Source organism: Scardinius erythrophthalmus (genome assembly GCF_964197995.2).
Source record: "Scardinius erythrophthalmus genome assembly, chromosome: 19".
NCBI lineage: Eukaryota > Metazoa > Chordata > Actinopteri > Cypriniformes > Leuciscidae > Scardinius > Scardinius erythrophthalmus.
The window spans coordinates 36,868,001-36,891,771 of record NC_138239.1 but is presented as its reverse complement, the minus strand read 5'-3'; the positions used below and the strand labels follow the sequence as shown (position 1 = coordinate 36,891,771).

Genomic DNA, 23,771 nt, shown 5'->3' with positions numbered 1-23,771 from the left:
GAAAGAAATGACACGGCTTATCATAACAGCCACTAAATACTTTATAATCGGACATACCAAAACACAGGAATTCTTCACATTTCATTCCTGTTTAGACAAGTTTTCATCCGAGTGAGCACTTGGACTAGGTAAACATATTTTCCATGCTGAAATGCGATTTAATGGCTACCGTTCATTGATTCGAAAGGGGACGAGAAAGCATTCTTTCCGTCTCAGTCCTCTGGCGTTTGATGAATGAGTGGGCGGGACGCACCGGTTGGAGGATCTGAGTTGTGGGCCAGTAAAGGGCACCTTTCTAATGCTGCCAGGTGGCCGTGGGCCAAACTGTAGAGTCTGAACCCAACACAGAACACAACGGCCCAATAACACGCTACGCAAATCACAGCACTTTGCCTGCTTGCTTTCCATCTCTGCTCTAACTTCTGTGACTTCCATCTGCAAATCTAACAAATCAACTCAACAAGAAGCAGCAATTAAGGGTTCACCTTATATATATATATATGCACTGCATATATATATATATATATATATATATATATATATATATATATATATATATATATATATATACACATACATACAGGGGTGATAGTAGAAAAAAATCTTGAGCCTGAACTTTTTTCCCTGGGAGGTAAGCGGGCCCCTAAGCCAAGATATATGCCCTGATCAACATAATTGTCAAGCGGGATCCATGGGTGTGCTCCCCTAGGAGAACATTTTGATAAATAGTCCCTTAAATGATCGAGTCTTGTGACTTTTGTGGATATAAATGGACATCATTCAGACATGAGATGAACAAACCTAATACAAGCCTATATTACAGTAGCAGGTTTCAGTAAGTCAAATTTAAGACCATTTTAAGACATTTTAAGACCTACGACGCATTGCCAAAAAAATCGAAGAATTAATTTTATTTCAATGAATTCAGTCATTGAAAAAGCACTAATTTAATTTACAGATAAAGCAATCACATTAGTAACCTTCCACAACCAACAACGCGTGTCAGAGAAAAGAACAGAATCAGATTTTTTTTTATAGAAAATTGTACTTTGCATATTATACTGTAAAAAACACATAATTAGTTGATTTCAGTTGATCATAACTAGAGATGAAATGGCATGAACATTTCATTTCATGATTATAGTGACAAAAATTATGACTGTTATCACTGAATCCTGTACAAAAAGTACTAATACTACACAAAAAAATCAATTCACCAAGTTTTATGTCGAAAACCAGCAAATAACAAATAAAATAAGCATCAATATGCACTTTTTGTTTACATAAACATTAAAATAATACCATTAAAAATGATAGCCAGATTTTAAAAGTGTCTTGCAACATGTTATACTAACATGTAGAAGTTCAAAAGTTTTGACAATTTTTTTTTTTATAAAAAGATAAACCTCACATATTTGAGACTTTATATGATTATTTATGAAAAGAATGAGTCAAAAAAAGACATGTACAATGCACTTTAGCTTATCTTTTATTATTAATAGTAAAATTAGGTCCGATTTTCCCGTGGCGTCTGCGCTCTCCACAACGACAAAAAAGTTTGAGTGACTAATGGATTTCCACCGCCGAAAAACATGGAAAAAACGAGCGCGTCGCTTCAATTATGATTACCGCTTACCGCTCGCCTACATTTGAATGAACTTGAGCGCGCAAAAGATGCGATATTTGAACGGTCTGTTGGCGAGCTACCTCAAATCAGGCCACGATAATTTTTTCATCAAGTTTGATCTACCTTTATGGACAAGTTTGGTGTCTTCCCCTGGCTTCATAAAGTTGCACTCCATGACTTTGGCTATGTTTCGCGTTGCCAGTGTGGGAAACACATTCGTAGTGTATGGGAAACACAAAACAAATTCGCACGTGGAGTGACTGCTGAATTGGCCAAAACCCAAGACCAGCCCCTGCCTACCCTATTACCGATTGGCTAAAGTAGGCTTACTGGTGTGGTTTAGTGAAAGCAAAGCGCCTCTCATGCGAACGCGAACCTGATTTTTTTTTTTTTTTTTTACGCAGACAAGTCTGTACGCCGGAAATCCGGCGGAGCGCCGGAGCGCTATCAGGCCTGTATATATATGTATACATATATACACACACAGTTGTAATTTAAAATATTCAACCCCCATTGCAAATCAGGTGTATTGGCTAAATGTACAGACGTTCAGCTGTTTGCAATGAACAAATCAAACAAAAGTAATTGAAATAGCTCAATACAACAAGTGGTTTCCCCAAATTCAACTGAAAATGCAACTTTTAATGACTTCTGCAGTCTCATAATTATTCAACTCCTTCATGGCAAGCATCTTTAGTAGCCTACGTAAAAGAACAAACGTTTGCTGTTCTGACCTGCTGCAAACGAGACTGCACCAGCTTCTGGCAGCATTTCTGAGGAATCTTAGCCCGTTCCTTATGAGCAATGGCCTCCAGTTCAGTAATATTATTGGGCTTGCGTGCTGCAACCGCCTTCTTCAAATCCCACCAGCGATTTTCTATAGGGTTCAAGTCAGGGGACTGTGATGGACTCTTCCAGGACCTCTTCTGAAACCAAGCCTTGCTGGAATTTGAGGAATCCATGGGATCATTGTCCTGTTGGAAGGTCCATGCTTCAGCTTCCTTACTGACGGCATGATGTTTTCTCCTAGGATTTTCATCGTTCCACAGAACAGAATCCCAAAACTTCTGTGGCTTATTTATATGATTCTGAGCACTTTTTTTGTGCTTTTGGATCAGAAGTGGTGTAGTCTTTGAGTTCTGGCATGGAAACCGCATGCGCCCCATACTGTGCAATCTGAAACCTCAGTGCCTGTTGCCACTATGTCTTGCTGCAGGTCTTTCACAGTCACTCGAGGGTTTTATCTGAACCTGCCTTCTCAAAAGATCTAGTTGCAGCCGTTGATATCTTTCTTTTTCTGCCCTGTCCAGTTAGTGTAACCCCTGTTTCTTTAACTTTGAACATGAAAACTATGCTTCCAACGGTGTCTCTAGGAACATTTAGTACCTGTAGGCGATGATAACTTCTCTTAAAGGGGTGGTTGATTGCTATTTCACTTTTTTCATTTTAAATACTGTGTAATGTTGCTGTTGGTGCATGAACAGTATCTGCAAAGTTGCTGCGCTGAAAGTTCAACGTAAGCAGAGATATCGTCTTTTAAAAATCAGCAAGTTTAATGCCTACAAAAACGACTCAAATGGGACTACAACGAGGTACTTCCCGGGTTTTATACGTAACTAACCCATACATTTACATCAACCCTCCCTCCGGAACATGTTCTGCTGTCAAAGAGGAGGAGTTATAGTGGAGAGCTGTAGCCGTCAAAGTGTGTTATTTTCACCCAGCTGTCAGGTATTCTGTGTTCAGGCTTCCTACAGACGCTGTAGTTCGTCAACAATGGTTAAAATTTATGTTTGATTATGTTCCTGACAATTACAATCATAGTTTAGCTCTCTGTGCTGCGCATTTTACGGAAGACAGCTTCCAGAATCTACACGAGTTCAATGCCGGATTCAACAATAAACTATTACTACAACATGAAGCAGTTCCAGCTTTAAAACCAGAGGCAGCAGTTGTTTGGCTACAACCTGCAAGTAAGATTTAATCATTTTAAATGTATTTGCCTGTATAATTTAAGACATAATGTTTTAGTTTTATCAAGGATGTAAACAAATGCCAGCGCTGGCTTTAGCCGCTTAGTATATGACAAACGCGTACAAACATTTTGGACCCGAATTTGTAATATGTACAAATTTTGTAAACGTATTTTCCATGTATACTTTATGACGTAATTTTTTTATTTGATCAAGAACGCAAACCAATGCCAAAGCTGTTTGGTTATAGTAGCTAGTTAGTTCGATGCTATTTTGTGTGTATAAGACAAACGTGTACAAACTTAAAAAAATTATCGCAACAGCAAACTTCAGCTGCTATCATCACATGTAGGCTACACCTAAAGAAAACGACAAACTGAGTAAACTAAGTTTTGTGAATAGTTAAACGGTTGTTCATTCTATCAATAAAACAATATCTTTAAAAGATGGTATTACTCAGTCATGTATTCAGTTTTAAATGTTTAATCAGGGGGAAACCGTATCTCAAAAGCTAACAAACAGCAGTAGCATTTTCAAGTAACAGCGTATGGAAATTCTTTGAGAGAATAATAATAAAATAAAATAAATTACCATTTTAAAATAAATTGACTCTCTTCATCACCGCTCTCTGGGTCTGATTCTGGCTCATACTGATACAGCAATATTGACACCATTATTTACATTTGACCGGAGCACATGCAACTGTCGCCCGTAAAGGTAATGGGCGTGAAGATTCCGGACGCAGTTTAGCCAATTACAACACACCGGCCGAACTAACCAATCTGAGCCCATTGCCTGTTTCTGAGGGAGTGGTTTCATAGACTCAGGAAGTCAACCGGTCGTTCAAATGACAGAGGAGGAAGCGGCTTACAATAAAGGTGAAATTTTGGAAAAATAAGGCGTTTTTTAACAAACGAAACACGAAGACATGTTATATTGCAGCCCATAAACACAATCAAGCAAAGAAAAAAGGCAGTAAACCACCCCTTTAACTTTTTGGACCATTCTTTTGACTTCTTTAGAGATTTTTCTAATATGCAGTCAAACGTGACACTCATCAAACCTAGCCAGTTCAGATATTTCATGTGTTTTAGCTCAAGCACACCTGGTGCAACTAATGAAGCCCTTGATTAGTTGCATCAGGTGTGCTTGAGACACCTTTTTGTAGATTTGTTTTGTTGTGAGGGAATCTATTCTGGTGGTTGAATAATTTTGAGACTACGGAAGTTATTAAAAGTTGCATTTTTTTTATTTAATTTGGAGAAACTATTTTAAGAACATTTGGCAATAAAATTTGCCTGTAAACCTGATTTGCAATGAGGGGTTAAATTATTTTTAACTGTATAAAAAAAAATTCAATAATTTTTTTAAAGGTTTTTTAAAAAGCTTACAATAAAGTACATCAAACAACTAAAGTGTTTTTGGGGATTTTCAGATTTAGCAACTTATTTAACAGCGAAGACTAGCAATGTCATGTTTGGTGTTTAGGGTCCAACTAACAGGCTGCTGATCATGCTTAATTCACTGATGATGATGATCTTTAATAATTAGTATTTTTGGTCAAATCTTAGAGAGTTATGACGACATAAACATTTGTTATTAAGAAATAATAGATGTTTTAGCTCTGTGTAGTGTCTTAGATTATATTTTGATGTAAAAGTTGTGTTTCAAATCACCATTAGAGTGATTAATGTTCTCTTCTGTCAGATTTCAGCACATGTACACAACTTGCTTGGATGCAAAGAAGTAATTCAATATAACTGCAAGTCTGTGCAACAAAGTCATACACAAGTAAGAAAGTTCTACATCACTATTATGTAATATAAATGCTCATATTAATGTAAAATGCAAGCTGACTGAACATGACTCTACAAGTAAAAACAGGATTCATTTTCAGTTTCTTAGAACTTATATTGTGTTTGATAAAAGCACAGACCAAATTTAATTGTTAAATTCGGCATGAAGCAAGAACTTGCAATCTCTTTTTTTTTTATTGTGATGTATAACGAGTGGGACGGGGCTCGGTTTTGTCAATAGGGAATTGATTGGATGAAGGTTGTGGTTTGCTATTGGTGGATCTAATGTGAGTGACAGGTTGCCTCGCCCTCGCACCAGTAAACATGTCATCAGAGATTTCAAGTTGATACAACAACATTTCCATTATTTAAGTCAAAATCCTGAAGCTTGTTGCCTCAAGTTTTTGAGTTTTCTCAAATTCAGATTGTTGTACATTTCCGATGAAAACATGTTTGAATGTGTCAGTAGGAGTGAATGTGGCTTGGTTGAGTCTCAGAGGAAGAGCAGTGCTTCATGGGGAGGTGTGGGGAGTATCCACTGATACAGGACTGACTCATAAACCATACAAACTTACACACAGATGACCATACACACTAACACACACTCTTCACTCATCTGCCCATTTCATTCAGTTTAAGGCCTATGATGGACGCCTCCTCTGAGGGTCTCGTGGCTTAATGAAGCCCTCTGGAGACTGAGGACTGATTGCTTCATAGTGCCAGGGAAGAGGAGATCTCCGTCAAGAAAGGTCTGTGGGGGTGGGGATCGTTTTCCCATAATCCCCTGCAGAACACAATCAACTTGTGCCAAGAAAAACAAATCTCCAATTGCATTAATTAGAGACACAGAACAGTGACATCAGTGTAGCTGAATTGCGACACTATTATAAATGTGCATGCAGTCATGCAAAGTCAGAAGACGTGATGTTTACAGGATCTGATGTAAGTGTGAAATGCACAGCTGAAAGAGAAACATGAGAGGATCGCATTTCATATGGACTCAATTCCAATGAAGAAACTGAAAAGATATAAGAGTCACTGATTATTTCGGGTCCTTTATCCTTAAAAATTATGTTGGCATTAGTGGAATTGCATTAGCATAGTTTTAATCATACTTATCAGACCGTTATCAGTTTGTAGCAGTAAATGAAGAGATGTCTTATCGATCACAAGTTCAGTATTATGTACCACAAGGCTCAGTACTAGGACCGCTGCTGTTCACTCTGTACATACTACCCTTGAGAGCTATCATTAGGAAGCATGGAATGAGTTTTCACTGTTATGCCGATGATACTCAGCTCTATATTTCTTCGCGCCCCGACGAAACTTGCCAATTCAAGAAATTAACGGAATGCATAGCTGATATAAAAATTTGGATGACTAGTAATTTCAAACTCTCAAAGTAATTTTAACCCTCTGAGGTCTGAGCTGTTTTCTGGGCCCTGGAGGTGTTCTGACATGCTCTGACATTTGTGGTTATTTCTGTTACTTGTGACATTTTCATGGCTAAAGTCTAATTACACTGTATTCAGCACAAACTCTGCTACAATAATATATCAGCAGCATGTATGTAAAAGTTTGTAGTTTTGAGATAATGACATTTATGCGTGGTTTGTGAAAATACAAAAATAAATTCTCACTGAAATAAGGTCATGAAACCCATACTGATTATTTCTTCACAAGACTTTTGAAAATTGTATCACGTAGCCTAGAATATTTGCTCTAAAACTATGTGAGAATCACCCTGACTGCTCATTCAGAGAAGACAATATATTGATTTAAAAATTTTACGACGTGTTTTGTGTTAGAAAGCAATATGCGAAGGGGCGGATCACCTCATTAATATGAAAGCTTTCCACACCTGAGAAAGACAAAGAACCTCCCTAATGGCCCTATTAGGAGCTTATCAGGGCCCATCATTCTGACCAACCTTGCACAAAGAATGAGGAGATTTAAAAAAGAATGGCTTTTAAAATTGTTTGGATTTATTTACAACACAACATAATCTAAAGATACACAACAAAAAAGCACTTATTGAAGAAAGAGACCTTTGTGCCATTCCTAAAAACATTGTACATACCTTTCATTTTCTAAGGTGTTTGATTTTCACTTTACCATGTTCATGTACAGAGACATGTACTGTGAATGTTGAAGTCAGCAGGACTCAGTGGCATCTGGGCCCTGAAAAAAAAAAAAGTGAACATACTGATATCAAGAGAAAGGCCTGCACGATTTTGGGAATACATTTTAGATTTTTCTTGTTAAAATTGCTTTTTAAAATTCACAGAATACACACACACACTCACACAAATGTTTCCAACAATATATAATGAACACCAGGTTTGTTGTGCCTTGTAGGTATAGGCTATGCGCAGTGCTGCATAAAATAATAACAATATAGCAGCCTATATATATTTTCAAAAAGATTTCAGTAACAACTAAGCTAGAGAAAAATATATTGATTATCATGTTACTTCAAATGTTTCCATTCGTTATGATGATATGAAATGAGATAATAGTAAAAACATGAAGCCGTTTGGAGCGTTTTGCTTTTCCAAAATATGATACATTCAAACGCGATCGCGATCAAAAATATGATACATTAAAACGCGATCGCGATCAAAAATATGATACATTAAAACGCGATTGCGATCAAATATAAAACATTATGGTTAGGCCTACCATATACATAGCCTATCTACGTTTGAGCAGATATCCACAAACACAGTAACAGTAAACACGGGTCTAAATATTATAATATTCACCATATATCTAGCAACAGTTCAACTGCAATGTGAAATTTATGCAACAATAGCAAACTAATATGTAAGAATTTCTTACCTTATCTTTCTTGTCTTCAAATATCGTTCTTCTTCTTCTGATGTAAATCCAATGTAAGCTCAGGCACGTCTTTCAAACTCGACGAAAAGTGAAGTGAAGTGTTTTGTTGTTGAGGTAATGAGGGCGATCGCGTTCCATGTGGAGATTTGCATGTGAATATATTTTGCGCGAGTGGGCGTGGCCGAATTAAAAATAATTAGGAAGCGTTTGAGAAGCTGGAAATCTTGTTGGTTTTATACAAATTACTTAAACAGAGAATATTTGTTTTCGTTTTGAATCCGATCATTTAAAAGTACACACTTAAATGTTTATAAAGGTGTATGGCTCATAAATGTGTAACAAGTATTCGCTGAGTTTTGTTTCAGTTTATAGACGTGCTCAAGAAAAAAAAGTTCACCGCGACGGAGAGGCAGAACGCACACACTGTTTATTTTCTTTATTTTACAAAAGCACAATGTTTTGATTTGATTGGAAGTGGACACATACAAAAGTAGAAATACCACAGATTCTTTTTTTATATTTATTTTTTCTGTATGACCATAAATGACGGAGAAATTTAAGTTTAAAGTGCTACAATGTGGAGAAAATCCAGCAAAACGCGCCGGCGCGTTTGTCGACCTCAGAGGGTTAAAAACTCTGAATGAATTCTACTGATTGGACCAAAAACCTCCGCATGTACTAACCTAGAATACTGTCTAACACTTGATGGCTGCTCTGTTAAGTCCTCGTCGTTGGTTAGGAACCTGGGTGTGCTCTTTGATAACAATCTTTCATTTGAAAGTCACGTGTCTAGTATCTGTAAAACTGCATTTTTCCATCTTAAAAATATATCTAAATTACGCCATATGCTTTCATTGACAAATGCGGAACAATTAGTTAATGTGTTCATGACATCAAGGCTAGATTATTGTAATGCTCTACTGGGTGGTTGCCCTGCACGCTTAATAAACAAACTACAGCTAGTTCAAAACGCAGCAGCTCGAGTTCTTACCAGAACCAGGAAGTATGACCAAATTAGCCCAGTTCTGTCAAAACTGCACTGGCTGCCTATTAAACATTAAACATTGTAAACATTACTTAAAAGCACTAAATGGTTTAGCTCCCCAATACTTGAGTGAGCTCTTAATGCATTATAGTCCTATAGACTATAAACTAAACACTATAGACTAAACCCTAAAGAAACACTATAGACTGAACGCTAAAGAAACACTATAGACTTGAGGTTGTGTGTGAGTGCACCTGGTGGCGTGAGCGGCTCTGGTCGAGCAGTTGTCTGGATCGCAGCTTCTGCTTCTGCAGCTGTTGGATGGCGAACTGGAGCTGGTAACTTCCCGAGGCCGATGACTGCTTCTGAGCTCTGACCGGATCTCCATCACACACAGACTCGGCTTCACACGCAGCTCTGAGCCTGAAGAGAAACAGCGCAATCATCACGACATGTGAGGAGGAAACTAGTCCAGAAGCATTTCAGTGTCCCAGCAGGCCTGACTAGAGAAAACATCGGTTTATTGAAACATGCTATTAATGTAGCTGCTAACTAAAAGGCCATGAAACAGATTAAAACTGTTGTGTCATAAATTATGGAAAATTTTGTCAATGGCGAGGAAATAAGGAAAAAACATAACAAACGCTGTTAGATCTGACTATAATGGAATGATAGGCTAATAACACAATGATAATAATAACAATAATAACAAAATAATCACAATGAATTATCAACCACGTGTTTATTATGTTATGTCAAGGAATATATATATATATATATATATATATATATATATATATATATATATATATATATATATATATATATATATATATACATAAAATATTTATTTATTTCTCAACCATGTGTTTATTATGTTATGTCAAGGAATATATATATATATAATATATATATATATATATATATATATATATAAAAAATTATTTATTCGTAAATCAAGATATATTTACATGAGAATCAAAATTACTTAAGATATTACATTTTGTTTTCTGAAAAAAAAAAAAAAAAACGAAAGTATATTGTGCTCAAAACTAAACTAAACAAATAAAGTTTAAAGAACTTATAAAGAACACATTTCTTTTTTTCTCAGAATTGCGTGATATAAAATCGCATTTGTGAGAAATAAACTTGCGGTTCTGACTTTTGTTCTCACAATTGCAAGCTTATATCTCACAATTCTGACTTTATAACACAATTGGGAGAAAAAAGTCAAAATTGCGAGATGTAAATTAACTAATAAAAAGTCGCAATTATCTTCTAAAATGTTTTTTTTTTTTTTTTCTGTGACGGAAACAAGCTTCCATACTTATCAACTTATGTATGAATAAAATAATGTGTAATGTAAAGAATCTAACCAAATTTCTTCATGGCACATATAAAATAAAAGCTAAACACTCACTGATTTAGTGAGCAAATATAATACGTTATCTGTAGATTTCCATAGCTTTTCATAGACAAAATATTCTGGTTCGATCCACATGTACCAAAGAAAAATACTTTGAGAATACTTAGAGTATACGCTATCAGACTCAAAATCAAACATGTGTGCTTTTCAAAGCAATCCTGGAGCCATTCACCATAGTATGAACCACTTATGTCGCTGCATTCCTCGTTCGCAAGTTGCCTTGAACAATAGCATCTTCTAAACATATAAATGTGAATGTAAATACAGAAGTGAATTATTCTGGAAATAACATCAGTATAAGCAGCTCTTGTGCAACAGGCTACATGAGAACAGTAGAGCCAGCCGAAGACACTCGGGATCACAGAGTCATGTGAAAAGAACCATCCACCCATGCAATTCTCATTTCTCATAACAGTTTGTGTGTTGGAAAAACAATTGGTGACCCATGACAGAAGCTCAAAGACCTCCACCTCACCACATCTATAACACTAACCTCCACGTCAACCGAACATCAGCTTCCAAACAGACCTTCCACATCTCATCATCTGCTTCACTTCTAGAAGAGCAAACATGCTTTCCACAATAAACAATAAGAGTGAACTGCCAGAATAACACTGAGGAACTTCTTCATTACTGTCAGTCGTATGCATGCACTAACTCTCAGACATGATGATATGGCAGTGCAAGCCAGACACCGTTCTAATCTCTCAGGAACTAATAATAATAATTAGTGCTGTGCGACGATTAATAGTAAACTATTAAAATAAAAGTTTGTGTTTACATAATATATGTGTGTGTACTGTGTATAATTATTTTGTATATATAAATACACACATGCATGTATATATTTAAGAAAAACTTGTTATTTATATATCAAATATTTATATTTATATATAATCTAAATTATATATAAAAATATATACAGTATATGCACGTGCAAATATTTCTTAAATATATACTTGCATATGTGTGTGTATTTATATATACAAAATAATTATAGACACAGTACACACACATATATTATGTAAACACAAACTTTTATTTCGGATGCGATTAAAGGATTAGTTCACCTCAAAATGAAAATTTCCTGATAATTTACTCACCCCAATGCCATCCAAGATGTTCATGTCTTTCTTTCTTCAGTGGAAAAGAAATTAAGTTTTTTGAGGAAAACATTTCAGGATTTTTCTCCACACAATGGACTTCAACGGTAACCAAACTGTTGAAGTCCAAATCAATGCAGTTTCAAAGGGCTCTGAAGAGCTTCAAAGGGCTCTGCACGATCCCAGCTGAGGAATAGGGTCTTATCTAGCGAAACGATCGGTCACTTTCTAAATAAAATAAAAATGTACATACTTTTTATCCACAATTGTTCATCTTGTGCTGGTCTGCGACGCTCCAGGCATTTCGTAATCACGCTGGAAAGGTCACGCTGGACGTAGGCGGGAGTACCGCCCCATTGTTTATAAAGCGAACATGCGAAGACTAATACAAAAGCCCTTTAACAAAAGGGTAAAAACAATGATGTGGGACGATTTTGAAGTTGGAGGAGAAAATGAGATGGAGTTTTTCGCCCTACCCTACCTTTTTGAACCGGAGTACACAGATAAAGACCTTAGGCAGATGGAGGAGACCGCTACGTCCAGCGTGACCTTTCCAGCGTGATTACGTAATGCCTGGCGCGTCGCAGACCAGCACAAGACGAACAATTGTGGTTAAAAAGTATATACATTTATATTTTTTTTAGAAAGTGACCGATCGTTTCGCTAGATAAGACCCTATTCCTCAGCTGGGATCGTGCAGAGCCCTTTGAAGCTCTTCAGAGCCCTTTGAAACTGCATTGATTTGGACTTCAACAGTTTGGTTACCGTTGAAGTCCATTGTGTGGAGAAAAATCCTGAAATGTTTTCCTCAAAAAAATTAATTTCTTTTCCACTGAAGAAAGAAAGACATGAACATCTTGGATGGCATTGGGGTGAGTAAATTATCAGGAAATGTTCATTTTCATTTTGAGGTGAACTAATCCTTTAATTGTTGCCTAGCACTACTAATAACACAAACTACTAGTGATTTCTTTTTTTTTTTTGTAATATATATTAAAATATTTTGTTGAAAATGCTCGACTTCTCTTCAGCATATAAAATCATGAGGTCACACATTAATGAACCCCATACGGAGAAAGGTCTGCTCTCAGAATGCTATTAGCGCCATACAATAATGCATCATTTCAGGGAACAGTGCATTAAACGCAGTGAGATGTGTGTGTGACGCATGCTTGCAGTGTGTGTGTGCCGTGCCCCTGGCGTCCGCGTTCACTCATTAACACAACACTGTTATCCCGGGGTGGAATTTCTCACTCGCCAAACAGAGGAAAGTCCTGTGAACCCCAAGCCATCTGGGTCCAATTAAGCTGAATAAAAAGCTTTTATTAAAATGAGGGCAGCATTGTATCCCTTACAACTATTTTTAGTCTCTCAACCTCTTAAATTCAACATGTGTGTATAAAAAAACCTTTCTTTCAGCAGTAAAATCACTATTTTGCTACTCCTGTGTTAACAGAGGTCAGTCTGAATCATCTGATCTGGTGTTGCTGCTCTCAGCACAGAAACTACTGTATCTATGAATCTAACAGTCAAATCCCACTGAAAAACAGCTCACATACACGCAATGTGCTTGACTTGCATTGTGATCATTGTACATTAGTCCAGGCCCGGAGTGGGTAATCGGGAGAATCGGGAGAATTCCCGGTGGGCCGCTTCACTTTTGGGCCGGTCGAGGAACTTTTTTTTTGTTTTGTTTTTTCTTCACATTTCAATGTCACGTTAGTTACATAGGCTACACACGTTTCACATTCTGACACCGCAGCGCGCAGACTCTGCATGGGTTGTACCATGTGAGGGAGTTCTCCCCTCCCCTCCTATAGAGTTGGTTGGGTCCATAGTCTGTCTTTTCCAAAACGTTTTCTCAGGTAGGCTACCGCAGCACCGCCGGCGCCTACCGATAGCTGGGCCAGCCCTACCGTAACGGTACGCGTCAGGGAGGATGGATGGGAGGAAGAGGCCAGGAGGTATGGAAGCTTTTTTTAAGCCACAGAATAAAACATTTTAAAAGATAATTGCGACTTTTTATCTCACAATTGCGAGTTTACATCTCGCAATTCTGACCTCATTTCTCAGAATTGCAAGATATAAAGTCAGAATTGCGTGATATAAAGTCGCAATTGTGTGTTATAAAGTCAGAATTGCGAGATATAAATTCAGAATTGCGAGATATAAATTCAGAATTGTGTGAAATAAAGTCGCAATTGCTTCCTATAAAGTCAGAATTGCGAGATATAAAGTCAGAATTGCGTGATATAAAGTCGCAATTGTGTATTATAAAGTCAGAATTGCAAGATATAAAGTCAGAACTGCGTGAAATAAAGTCGCAATTGCTTATTAAGTCAGAACTGCAAGATATATAGTCAGAATTGTGTGAAATAAAGTCGCAATTGTGTGTTATAAAGTCAGAACTGCAAGATATATAGTCAGAATTGTGTGATATAAAGTCGCAATTGTGTGTTATAAATTCAGAATTGTGTGAAATAAAGTCGCAATTGCTTATAAAGTCAGAACTGCAAGATATACAGATGGTGGACAACCAGAATGCCTATTACCGCCGCGCCAGCTGCCGCGGCGAAATCACCGCGGCAAAAATAAACCAGCCGCATTTCAAAGTCGTTCCCGAAATGACCGCCAGGTGGCGCAAAGGGACATTGTGCAAAACAGCAGCAATTGCCGTATTTTAAAATGTAAGTGGGTTAAATATAAAACCCTAAGCCTAATAGGCATATTTTTCATATATATAAATAGGCCTATTAGGCTACAACAGAATAGAACCAAAGATAGAATCAATTTTAGAACTGAAAAAATAGAATCAAAAGTAAAAAATAGAGACGATATTAGGAGCAATGACGCTGAATATTTTTACTATTCTATTGAGGCATAGATAAATGAAGAGCTCTCGTGAGCGATACAATTGCATAGTAATTTATAGTGATTTCAAAAGCAGTCCTTAAAAAAAAAAAACATGGAGTAGTGTGGCATAATTTTTGAGAGATTACGCGGAACGCGTTTTAAGATCCTGGTTTCAATGCCCTTAATGTATGTAGGCTAGGCTGCTTAAAAAAAATGTCACAACGCGTTTTGAGATTGTTTTGAATTAAACATTGAAGTTTAAAATGTAGTGTTTTGGCACACCAGGCCGAGTGGCGTTACGCATTGTTCAAAAATCAGGTTTTATTCTGGCATGTTGAATTGGCGTTAGATTTTTTTTTTTAGATTTAGATTTTAGATTTCCTTAGATTTATTTTTCTCATAACAGCTAAAATAACTTAATATATGCCTTGTCTTAATATGACCTACTTAATATAGGCAATAGGCATATAATAGCCTATATAATAAATTAGCAAAACTTGGCCACTAAATATTTAATTTTCAATTATTTTATTTATCACAATTAAAGTTTTAATTTAATTAAATTGAACAAGCGCAACAATCAGCATTTAATCAAATATTCTAAAAGATGTATTATTAATAATAATAATGTTATTTCAACATAATATTTCGTTTTTTCGACATAATATGTGTGCGTGCAAGCAACAAGCAAGATGTGTATTTATCCGGTGATGCGTGCATTGATTTTTATCAATAAACTAGTGTTTTCTGACAGTGTCGACTGCAAAGATGAAGTTGACGATCGCCATATTTGTAGTGAACCCACCTAGAGAGAAATGCACATAAAAACATAATCAGAGAGTGGCCTTTTTCTTTTCGTTTTGAATTATTTCGTTTGAAGACATTTCAAGCTTTGTGTATTTGATGTATTTATCATGTCTGTGTGAGGCATACGCTGAGTTTCGTTAAGTTAGGAGGATGAGATGCGCTCCAGCTGACGTGCAATGCAAGTGACCGCGCGGGCGCCTCCATGATTAGTGTCTGTTATATTTGCTTCTCTTACTTATTAAATCCAGGCAAGGGTTGATGAAAAATTTATTAAAATTAAGATACAATTTATAGAAAACGAAATTCACTTTAAAGAAAGGTTTTCTACTAAACAAAACTTAATGAAGTGGTCAAAATCATGTCTGACCCACTCCATATCCATCTCTCGATATAATGCATCCTATCTTACTCGTGCTGTTCACTTTTCATATTCAACATAGATGGAAAAAAATAACATTAGAATATTTTAACAAATATGATACTAAATGAGATTATTTAATGGCTACAACAGTATATGCCTATAGACTCTATTTGTACAAATTGCTGCACATTAATTTAATTAAATGAAACCTTGTAACGAATTCACACTGTAGGGTAGACTGTGTACAGTTGAGACACCTTAAATAACTTGCGTTCGCAGCAAACACAAGTTGTGTGATTTTTGCTGTGCACTTGTCAGCTGAAGGAAATATACCAGACCTCTTGGAACTTTAATTGAATACATAGCGTTGGTAAAGCATACTGAAATTACATCCCTACAAATTTATTAGGCCCTACTGAAAATAAATGTATCGAATTTAAGCAAAGTAGCCTAAATGTTAAGACTGTAAGCCCTTTGCTTTTTAGTAGCCTATAAAGGACTCTTATAGCCGACTTTGTGTTACTTTAATTTGTAGAGGATTTTTTAACTCAAACATTAACACTGAAATAAATTAAACTAAATGATTGTAAAAATTTTGGCACACCACGACGAGTGGCGCTATGCATTGTTCTAAAGCCAGGTTTTATTCTGGCATGTTGAATTAGTGTTCGACAAACGCGGCGGCGCGTTCATTTGAATGAAGAGCACTTCTCGCTCTGCGAGCGAACACACACTGGAACGTTAGGCCATGTCGCATCGAGTGAATCGTGGCCGAGTGGTTGAACTTACGTTACGATCATTTAGATGACACGGGTTCGAATCCCGAACTTACTAGGACTACTGATTTTTTTATATTAGCCTATTAATGCATTTTATAGTCTATTGTTGACGCAGAGAGATTTGTCTAGTTCTAAAACATAGTTTTTTTTTTTGCTTATAGTCTATTTACAAAATAAAATCACCATGCATTTCCATTTTACACTAAGGAGCAAATATTATACAATGACTTTACTTCTGTAGCCTATAATAATTCCAATGGTAATTTCAAAAGCAGTTCTGTTAAAAAAAAAAAAATATATATATATATATATATATATATATATATATATATATATATATATATATATATGACGTTTAAACGACAAACAATAAAATCAGAACCAGTATTCTGTTGCGTTCATAGTGGCAGTAATGCATCCACGGCTTTTCAAAATGTCACAAAGCGTCTTGAGATTGTTTTGAATGAAATATTGAAGTTTATAATTACGTGTTTGGGCACACCACGACGAGTGGCAAACTCTTTGTTTTGTTTTGCAAACTCAGCTAGCCTGTGGGGGGTTTGGAGAAGGCAATAGATGCTTTATCGTGGGGGTGCAGGACAGAGGTGTTAATGTTCCTTCTTTCATATGGAGAGTGTCGGAGCCAGCCTGTTGAGCAAGCAAAGGCAAAATCCTCTTTTAAGGATTAATCTCAAAATCTCCAAAAGTCCATAGCCTATGTGCAGTAGGCCCTATATCTTATTAAATTATATATTGTAGTTTTATTGATTGTATTTAAAGGTTTTCCACACACAATTTCAATTTAGCAGATACAGAGCTCTTTAATTCGCGACCCACCTCGTTTTATTGTGAGGTGAATTCAGCAAGGCATGTTGTATCTTTGAAGGAACAAAAGCTATTTGTTACAGTTTTTTCTTTCGTGATTTGTGTGGATGACACACAGCGACATATACAGTATTATCAGCTGTATGGTGTTTTTTTTACGCTGAAATGCTTAATTTCGAGAAAGACCCGCCGCGCGCAGTGAGGGAGACCAAACTTACAAAAAAAATACAGAAAGGCAAAGAAAAACGCCTGTTCTTAATTTATGTTGCTTTGAACTTTTTTCGTTTTGTACCGTTTTAATTTTTTAATTTAGCTGCAATTTCTTTGACAATAGAAATTTAAAATGTTGCAAGAATAAGATTCTGTGTTTCTTATTTTGCATCACAAAGGGAATAAAATCGCATCGATGCAACCCTGTTTAAATAAATAAACTTTCCTGACACTTTATTCATACCTTGAAATGTGCAATGGGTTTTCAAACTTAATTAATTTTCTTTTTCTTTTACATTTTCATTGTTTATTTTTTAATTGAAAGCAATACTGTACTGAAAGTATTTTTCTGATTTGTTCGATCTGTTTTGAAAAATGTCTTCCGTTGCTATGGCCGGGTATAACTGTCAGTCATCTCAATCTCGTGAATGATTCACACACACACACAAATAATTTAGCAGATTAAAGACGAGCTTCATCATCTTCATTTTCTGGTGCAATCGGCTGACAGTCTTCCTTCATCTGATGTGTCGTCTTTGCAGCGGCTCAACTGGAATGTAGCAAATTGATGTTGTAATGTACAATTGATAATTAAACAAGATGATTGACTTTAATAAACAGATGCATATTTAAGCATCAAGAACGGAAAAACATAAACACTGTCGGCTACACTGAGATTCGATCTCAGATCGTTTGAAGCTTCGAGAGGCTATTGTTATTGCATTGACCACAGAGCTATCATCTGAATAGCCTAGGTAAACTATTTTCTCTGTTTTAAAAGTTTGTCATATGTCATATTTTTTTAACATTGGCAATTTACTGTCTCGAAATTATGTGTCGAAAAAATTTTTAAAAAGTGTTTTTACAAGACATGTGCTGTTTGTTTGTTTATTTATTTATTTATTATTATTATTATTATTATGCAGATGTTAATTCAGCTATTCTGTTGGATAAAAATTGTCCCTAATGTAAAATGGAAATTAATGGTAATTTTATTTTATAAATATAAAATATTTAAAATAGGCTATGAGAAAAAAACAATAGGCTATGGTGTAGCAATATTTTAGAACTATCAAATCTTTCTGCATTAATAATAAAAAAGTAGCCCATGTTTGTTCGGGATTTGAACGTTATAGCCTACCACTCGGCCACGAATTTGTTTTGTTTTATATTGTTTGAAATGTATTTTTACATATTTTGCTTTCGTTAATGTTAACCAATTCTGTTGTAGCATAATAGGCCTATATTCTTTCCCTAAAAGTTTGTTTTATTCTCTGCTTTGTTTGTTTATATTTTTACATATTCAATCAGTCTCATTTTTGTTCAAATAATGAAAAACATTTTTATTTTATTTTTTTTTTACAAGATCTTGCGCCACATTTTTTTTTTTTTTTATAAACAGATAGGAAACTTACCTTTTAAAATGCCGCAGTTGCTGCTGTGCGCGAACGACTTTGAAATTCGACTGGTTTATTTTTGCTGCGGCAGTAGGCTAATAGGCATTGTGGTTGATTATTTATTAAAGAATTCAAATGATAATCATAACAACATGTAAGCCTATTTAATTCTGAATATAACAAAGAATGCTTAAACTGACTAACATCGGGTAACTGCAAGTCCTGAAAATGTTTTAATTTTACGGTAAATTATTTTAATTTATTTCACTGTTATGTTTCAGTTAATAAATCTACAAACACATTAAAATAACACGAAGTAAGTAACCTATTGACATAGCCTTTCTAAATTATAGAAAAACTGGGCACACAATGTTAACGTGTGTCTACTTTGTTTAAATTTAATGAATTTGAATTCGTTTAACCACAATATTTATCTTGAATTTATCTGTGACCTCAGCTCAGATTACTGCCGCGGCAGATTACGTCATAAAGAGAATAAACTGACACTTTTGAAGTCTGTGATTACAGCGCCACTCAGCGGTAAAAGGCAGCAAATACACATCCCAATTTTGCCGCCGCGGGAACGGCGGCGGTAAAAGTCTCATTCTGGTTGGCCACCATCTGTATAGTCAGAATTGTGTGAAATAAAGTCGCAATTGCGTGTTATAAAGTCAGAATTGCGAGATATAAAGTCAGAATTGTGTGATAAAGTCGCAATTGTGTGTTATAAAGTCAGAATTGTGAGATATAAAGTCAGAATTGTGAGATATAAAATCAGAATTGTGTGAAATAAAGTTGCAGTTGCTTATAAAGTCAGAACTGCAAGATATAGAGTCAGAATTGTGATATAAAGTTGCGTTATAAAGTCAGAATTGCGAAATATAAAGTCAGAATTGTGTGAAATCGTAATTGCTTCTCATAAAGTCTAAGTGAATTATTATTTAACTTTTACATTATTTGTTAACCCATGGTATTAATACAAACTACACAATAGTAAGAGCTGAACTGTTGCTTCATTTATCCAATTTAGAAAAAGTGCTAATTTGGAATTCCACCATGGAAAAAGTGGGCCGGTCTTGGGCCTGAAACTCCCGGGCTGAAAAGGGGCCCCACTCCGGCCCTGCATTAGTCTTAATCTTTCACTTAATCAACATTTGTCAATATGGAGAATTCCTCAAATTTAAGTTAGATTGCGTGTCTAGGTTTGGACGTGCTTCTCTTGTATGAAAAGCACCTGTGCAATAAAAGCTTGATGTGTACTGGCATAATATGATTTTTTTTTTTTTTTTTTTTTTTTTTTTACAATGTGGGCTACCACAGGGTTTAATGCTTGGTCATTTATTAAATGTAATTTACAATTTAAATGTGAACTTGACTATTAACTCACTGGCTTGCTTTACTTTGTAAAAAAAAAAAAAACTTCTGACTGTACATCACTGATGACTGATCAAAGATTAAACATTAGAATTAACATTAGAATTAACACGGTTACTTGCACGTTGCGTTATTACTATCAGGTCCATATCAATTTACAGTTAAACATTTCTTTAAGGTGATGTTGTTACCCTGTAATTACACAAATAAGTATTGAGTAGAATTAATTAACCACATGTATCTACAGTATAGAGTTAAGGTTTGGGTTTGGTTTACATGTAACACGTTTACAACATCACCTTTAAAGTCCCCTTGTGGTGAACATCAAGCGTTTAATGTTGTTTAGATGTGTATGTGGCGTTTTTAATCTGCTTTAAGACAAATCATGTGTAAGTTCATAAGTCGACTCCATTGCTGAGTATTTCCTCCTTAAAACTGCAGTGAACCAAAGACAGTCTCAAAAACACGCTTTGAAATCGCTGGTGTTTCTGACGTCACAAACTACCTTGTAACCAATCAGATCAACGTGTGATCGTCAACCAGTGGATCTCTGAGCTGAGGGAGTGAGTGGAGGCGGGGCTCATTTACATATTCATTGAACCGCGCATACTAAATGAGGCAAGGGTGTCGAGTTACATTCAAGATATTTTAAGGCATAAAGAATTTTTTTTCCAAGGAAAAAATGTTTAAATATGTAATTTTGGTGATCGAAGTTTTAAGGGATACAATTATTGACTACAGGGTGACTTTAAATAATGTGTCAGTAAGGTTACAAAGCCTGTGTCAAATTGTCAGAGGTGTCAAAAGTATTCACATTCATTACTCAAGTAGAAGTATAGATACTAGGGTTTAAAAAGACTTCTGTAGAAGTTGAAGTATCAACTCAAGCTTTTTACTCAAGTAAAAGTATAAAAGTACTGGTTTCAAAACTACTTAAAGTATAAAAGTAAAAGTAATGTAAGGAAAAAAATGCCATTAAGGACAAAAGCTTAGGCGGCGCCACAGGGGCCTATGTAGTGCACTACCCCAGCTCCTCAAAAAAACACATTTTTCTAAAGGCCATATTTGACTATAATTATATTAAAATGTTGATGTTGAAAAATTTGGAATGATGCACTAGGCTATACCTGTTTCAGCCGTATATATGCCCATAGAAAATAAATTTTCTAAATAAATAAGCTAAATAAGCGGAGGAATCAGGAAATTAATAGGATAATGCATTAAGGTTTTTAGTCTATATTGACCTTAACAATACGTAAATTAATTAATTCTGTAATGTTACAAATAACTAATAAAGACATGGTGGCAGTTTAACAGAGACTTAACTTTACTCCACTCATAGTGCAATGCAATAGTGCAATACTTTCTTGTTCTCCTTAAAGAATACATTTACAATACTGCTTTGTTTTGCTCCTTACATTTACAATACTGAAAATGTAAGGAGTAGAAGTAAAAAGTCGTCTGAAAAATAATTACTCCAGTAAAGTATAGATACCCAAAATTTCTACTTAAGTAAGGTAACGAAGTATTTGTACTTCGTTACTTGACACCTCTGCAAATTGTGAATGGTTTCCCAAAGAATCCACAGTGAAATGAACCAAACAAAATAATGCTCTAGTGAGACATTCACATATTTAAAAATAAACAGCCAGTTTTCTACCATTAGGCCCCTTTGGAAAGTAATGTTAAATCAGTCCAGTGATCCTGTTGTAGTTATTCTCTCTGTCCATATAAGAAGTGAGTGGGCGGGGCTAAAGAGACCATTACTCCGTCTTGTGCTGATGTATTCCTCTTTATCACGCAATAAAAAGTAAAATAGAGCAAAACGAGTCAATTGGCAATGCTTTTATTAAAAGCTGTTCTTGGACTATCAAGAAGTTTGAGTTCTGAAACTTATACCATGTTTTTACTGTACAATGACAGCTTACATGTCAAACGATCAGGAAAAAAATTACTTCTCAATTCATGCCCCCTTAAAATTGCCCAGCATTTGTATGTTCCTGCTACCGAGAGGGAGGAGATGGAGAGAAATGCTGAATGAGCAGGGAGTGACTGAGGAGGAGACGTCTCTGGCTGCTGATGCGGGATCATTTCTCCGGTCCAGGCTCACGTTAGGGCCGAGTGGTCAGGAGGAGGACAGAGGAAGACTATTGGAAGCGTGTGATGAATTGCACAGAAGATAACAGTGCCTTGCTAGGCCTACCTGTAAATTCCCTTGACTAAAACCCAGTAGGATTTTCCCGTTGGCTTTTTGGATTTAAATAAACCCTGTGGCCAAGAAAAGTTTCTGATTCTTACACATTTTGTTCATTATGATAATCTTCAGAAATGAACACAACATTTAAGACTTTGAAGCAAAAATATACAATATTCAACACCCTTGCCTCATTTAGTATACGCGGTTCTATGAATATGCAAATGAGCCCCGCCTCCACTCACTCACTCAGCTCAGAGATCCACTGGTTGACGATCACACGTTGATCTGATTGGTTACAAGGTAGTTTGTGACGTCAGAAACACCAGCGATTTCAAAGCGTGTTTCTGAGACTGTGTTTGGTTCACTGCAGTTTTAAGGAGGAAATACTCAGCAATGCTGTCGACTTATGAATTTACACATGGTTTGTCTTAAAGCAGATTAAAAACACCACATAGACACATAAACAACATTAAAAGCTGGATTTTCACCACAGGGGGACTTTAATATAATAATACAATCGCTAAAAGAAAGACCACGGTCACATGACTTCAACATCACCATCATTAAGCTTTAACAACTCTTTCATCTATAAACATTTTCCATGAAAGTTTAGGTTTGAATAATTTGCGGTTATAAAACAACGAGGCTGTGAAAGCGACTAGTGAGTAGATGAGTTTATCTGCAACTCATTTATGGGTTTTTGCCTACAAATATATGTCATCTCTGCAGCAGTTTATTATCGCCATCATGAATCGAACTCCAGGGATGTGCACGTATGCCGTGACACTGAGAGGAGGACAGTTTGAACCTTTTTGTAAGTATTCTCCTTTAAAAGACAAGTACTGATTTCAAAGAAACCACTGTATCGTCACTCCTCCACACTAGGGGTCCAACGGATCGCAGTTGATCCGTGATCCGTACGGCCCCACGGTTCGGCACGCATGTGATTCGAGGATTAACTGCTAAATTTAACCATCATAGAGTGAAAGTTTATAATTTGGACGTGTTTTGTCTTGCCAATTTACACATTCAAACAATTCTCTCTCAAAAGAGACAGCACTCGAACACCGAATTGATTCCTCTTTCGCGTTTCCTTGCCCTTGAATGGACACATAAACACAAAATTATGTCAGAATACTCGTCTAAATGCCCGTCTCAGCAAGTATTCTCTCGGTTACGTCATAAGTGAACAGCTGAGAAAGAAACCGGATGTTTGT

General features: G+C 36.0%; 1 protein-coding gene across 2 annotated transcripts in view; it reads right to left on the bottom strand.

Annotated features, from left to right (window-relative positions):
• ttll5 (tubulin tyrosine ligase-like family, member 5) overlaps positions 1–23,771 on the bottom strand; it is a 144,169-nt gene that overhangs the window by 31,484 nt on the left and 88,914 nt on the right. For both annotated transcript variants that reach the window (XM_081394556.1, XM_081394557.1), the window contains exon 29: positions 9,477–9,645. In XM_081394556.1, coding sequence (XP_081250682.1) covers positions 9,477–9,645 — 169 coding nt within the window. The remainder of the gene's footprint in view (positions 1–9,476; positions 9,646–23,771) is intronic.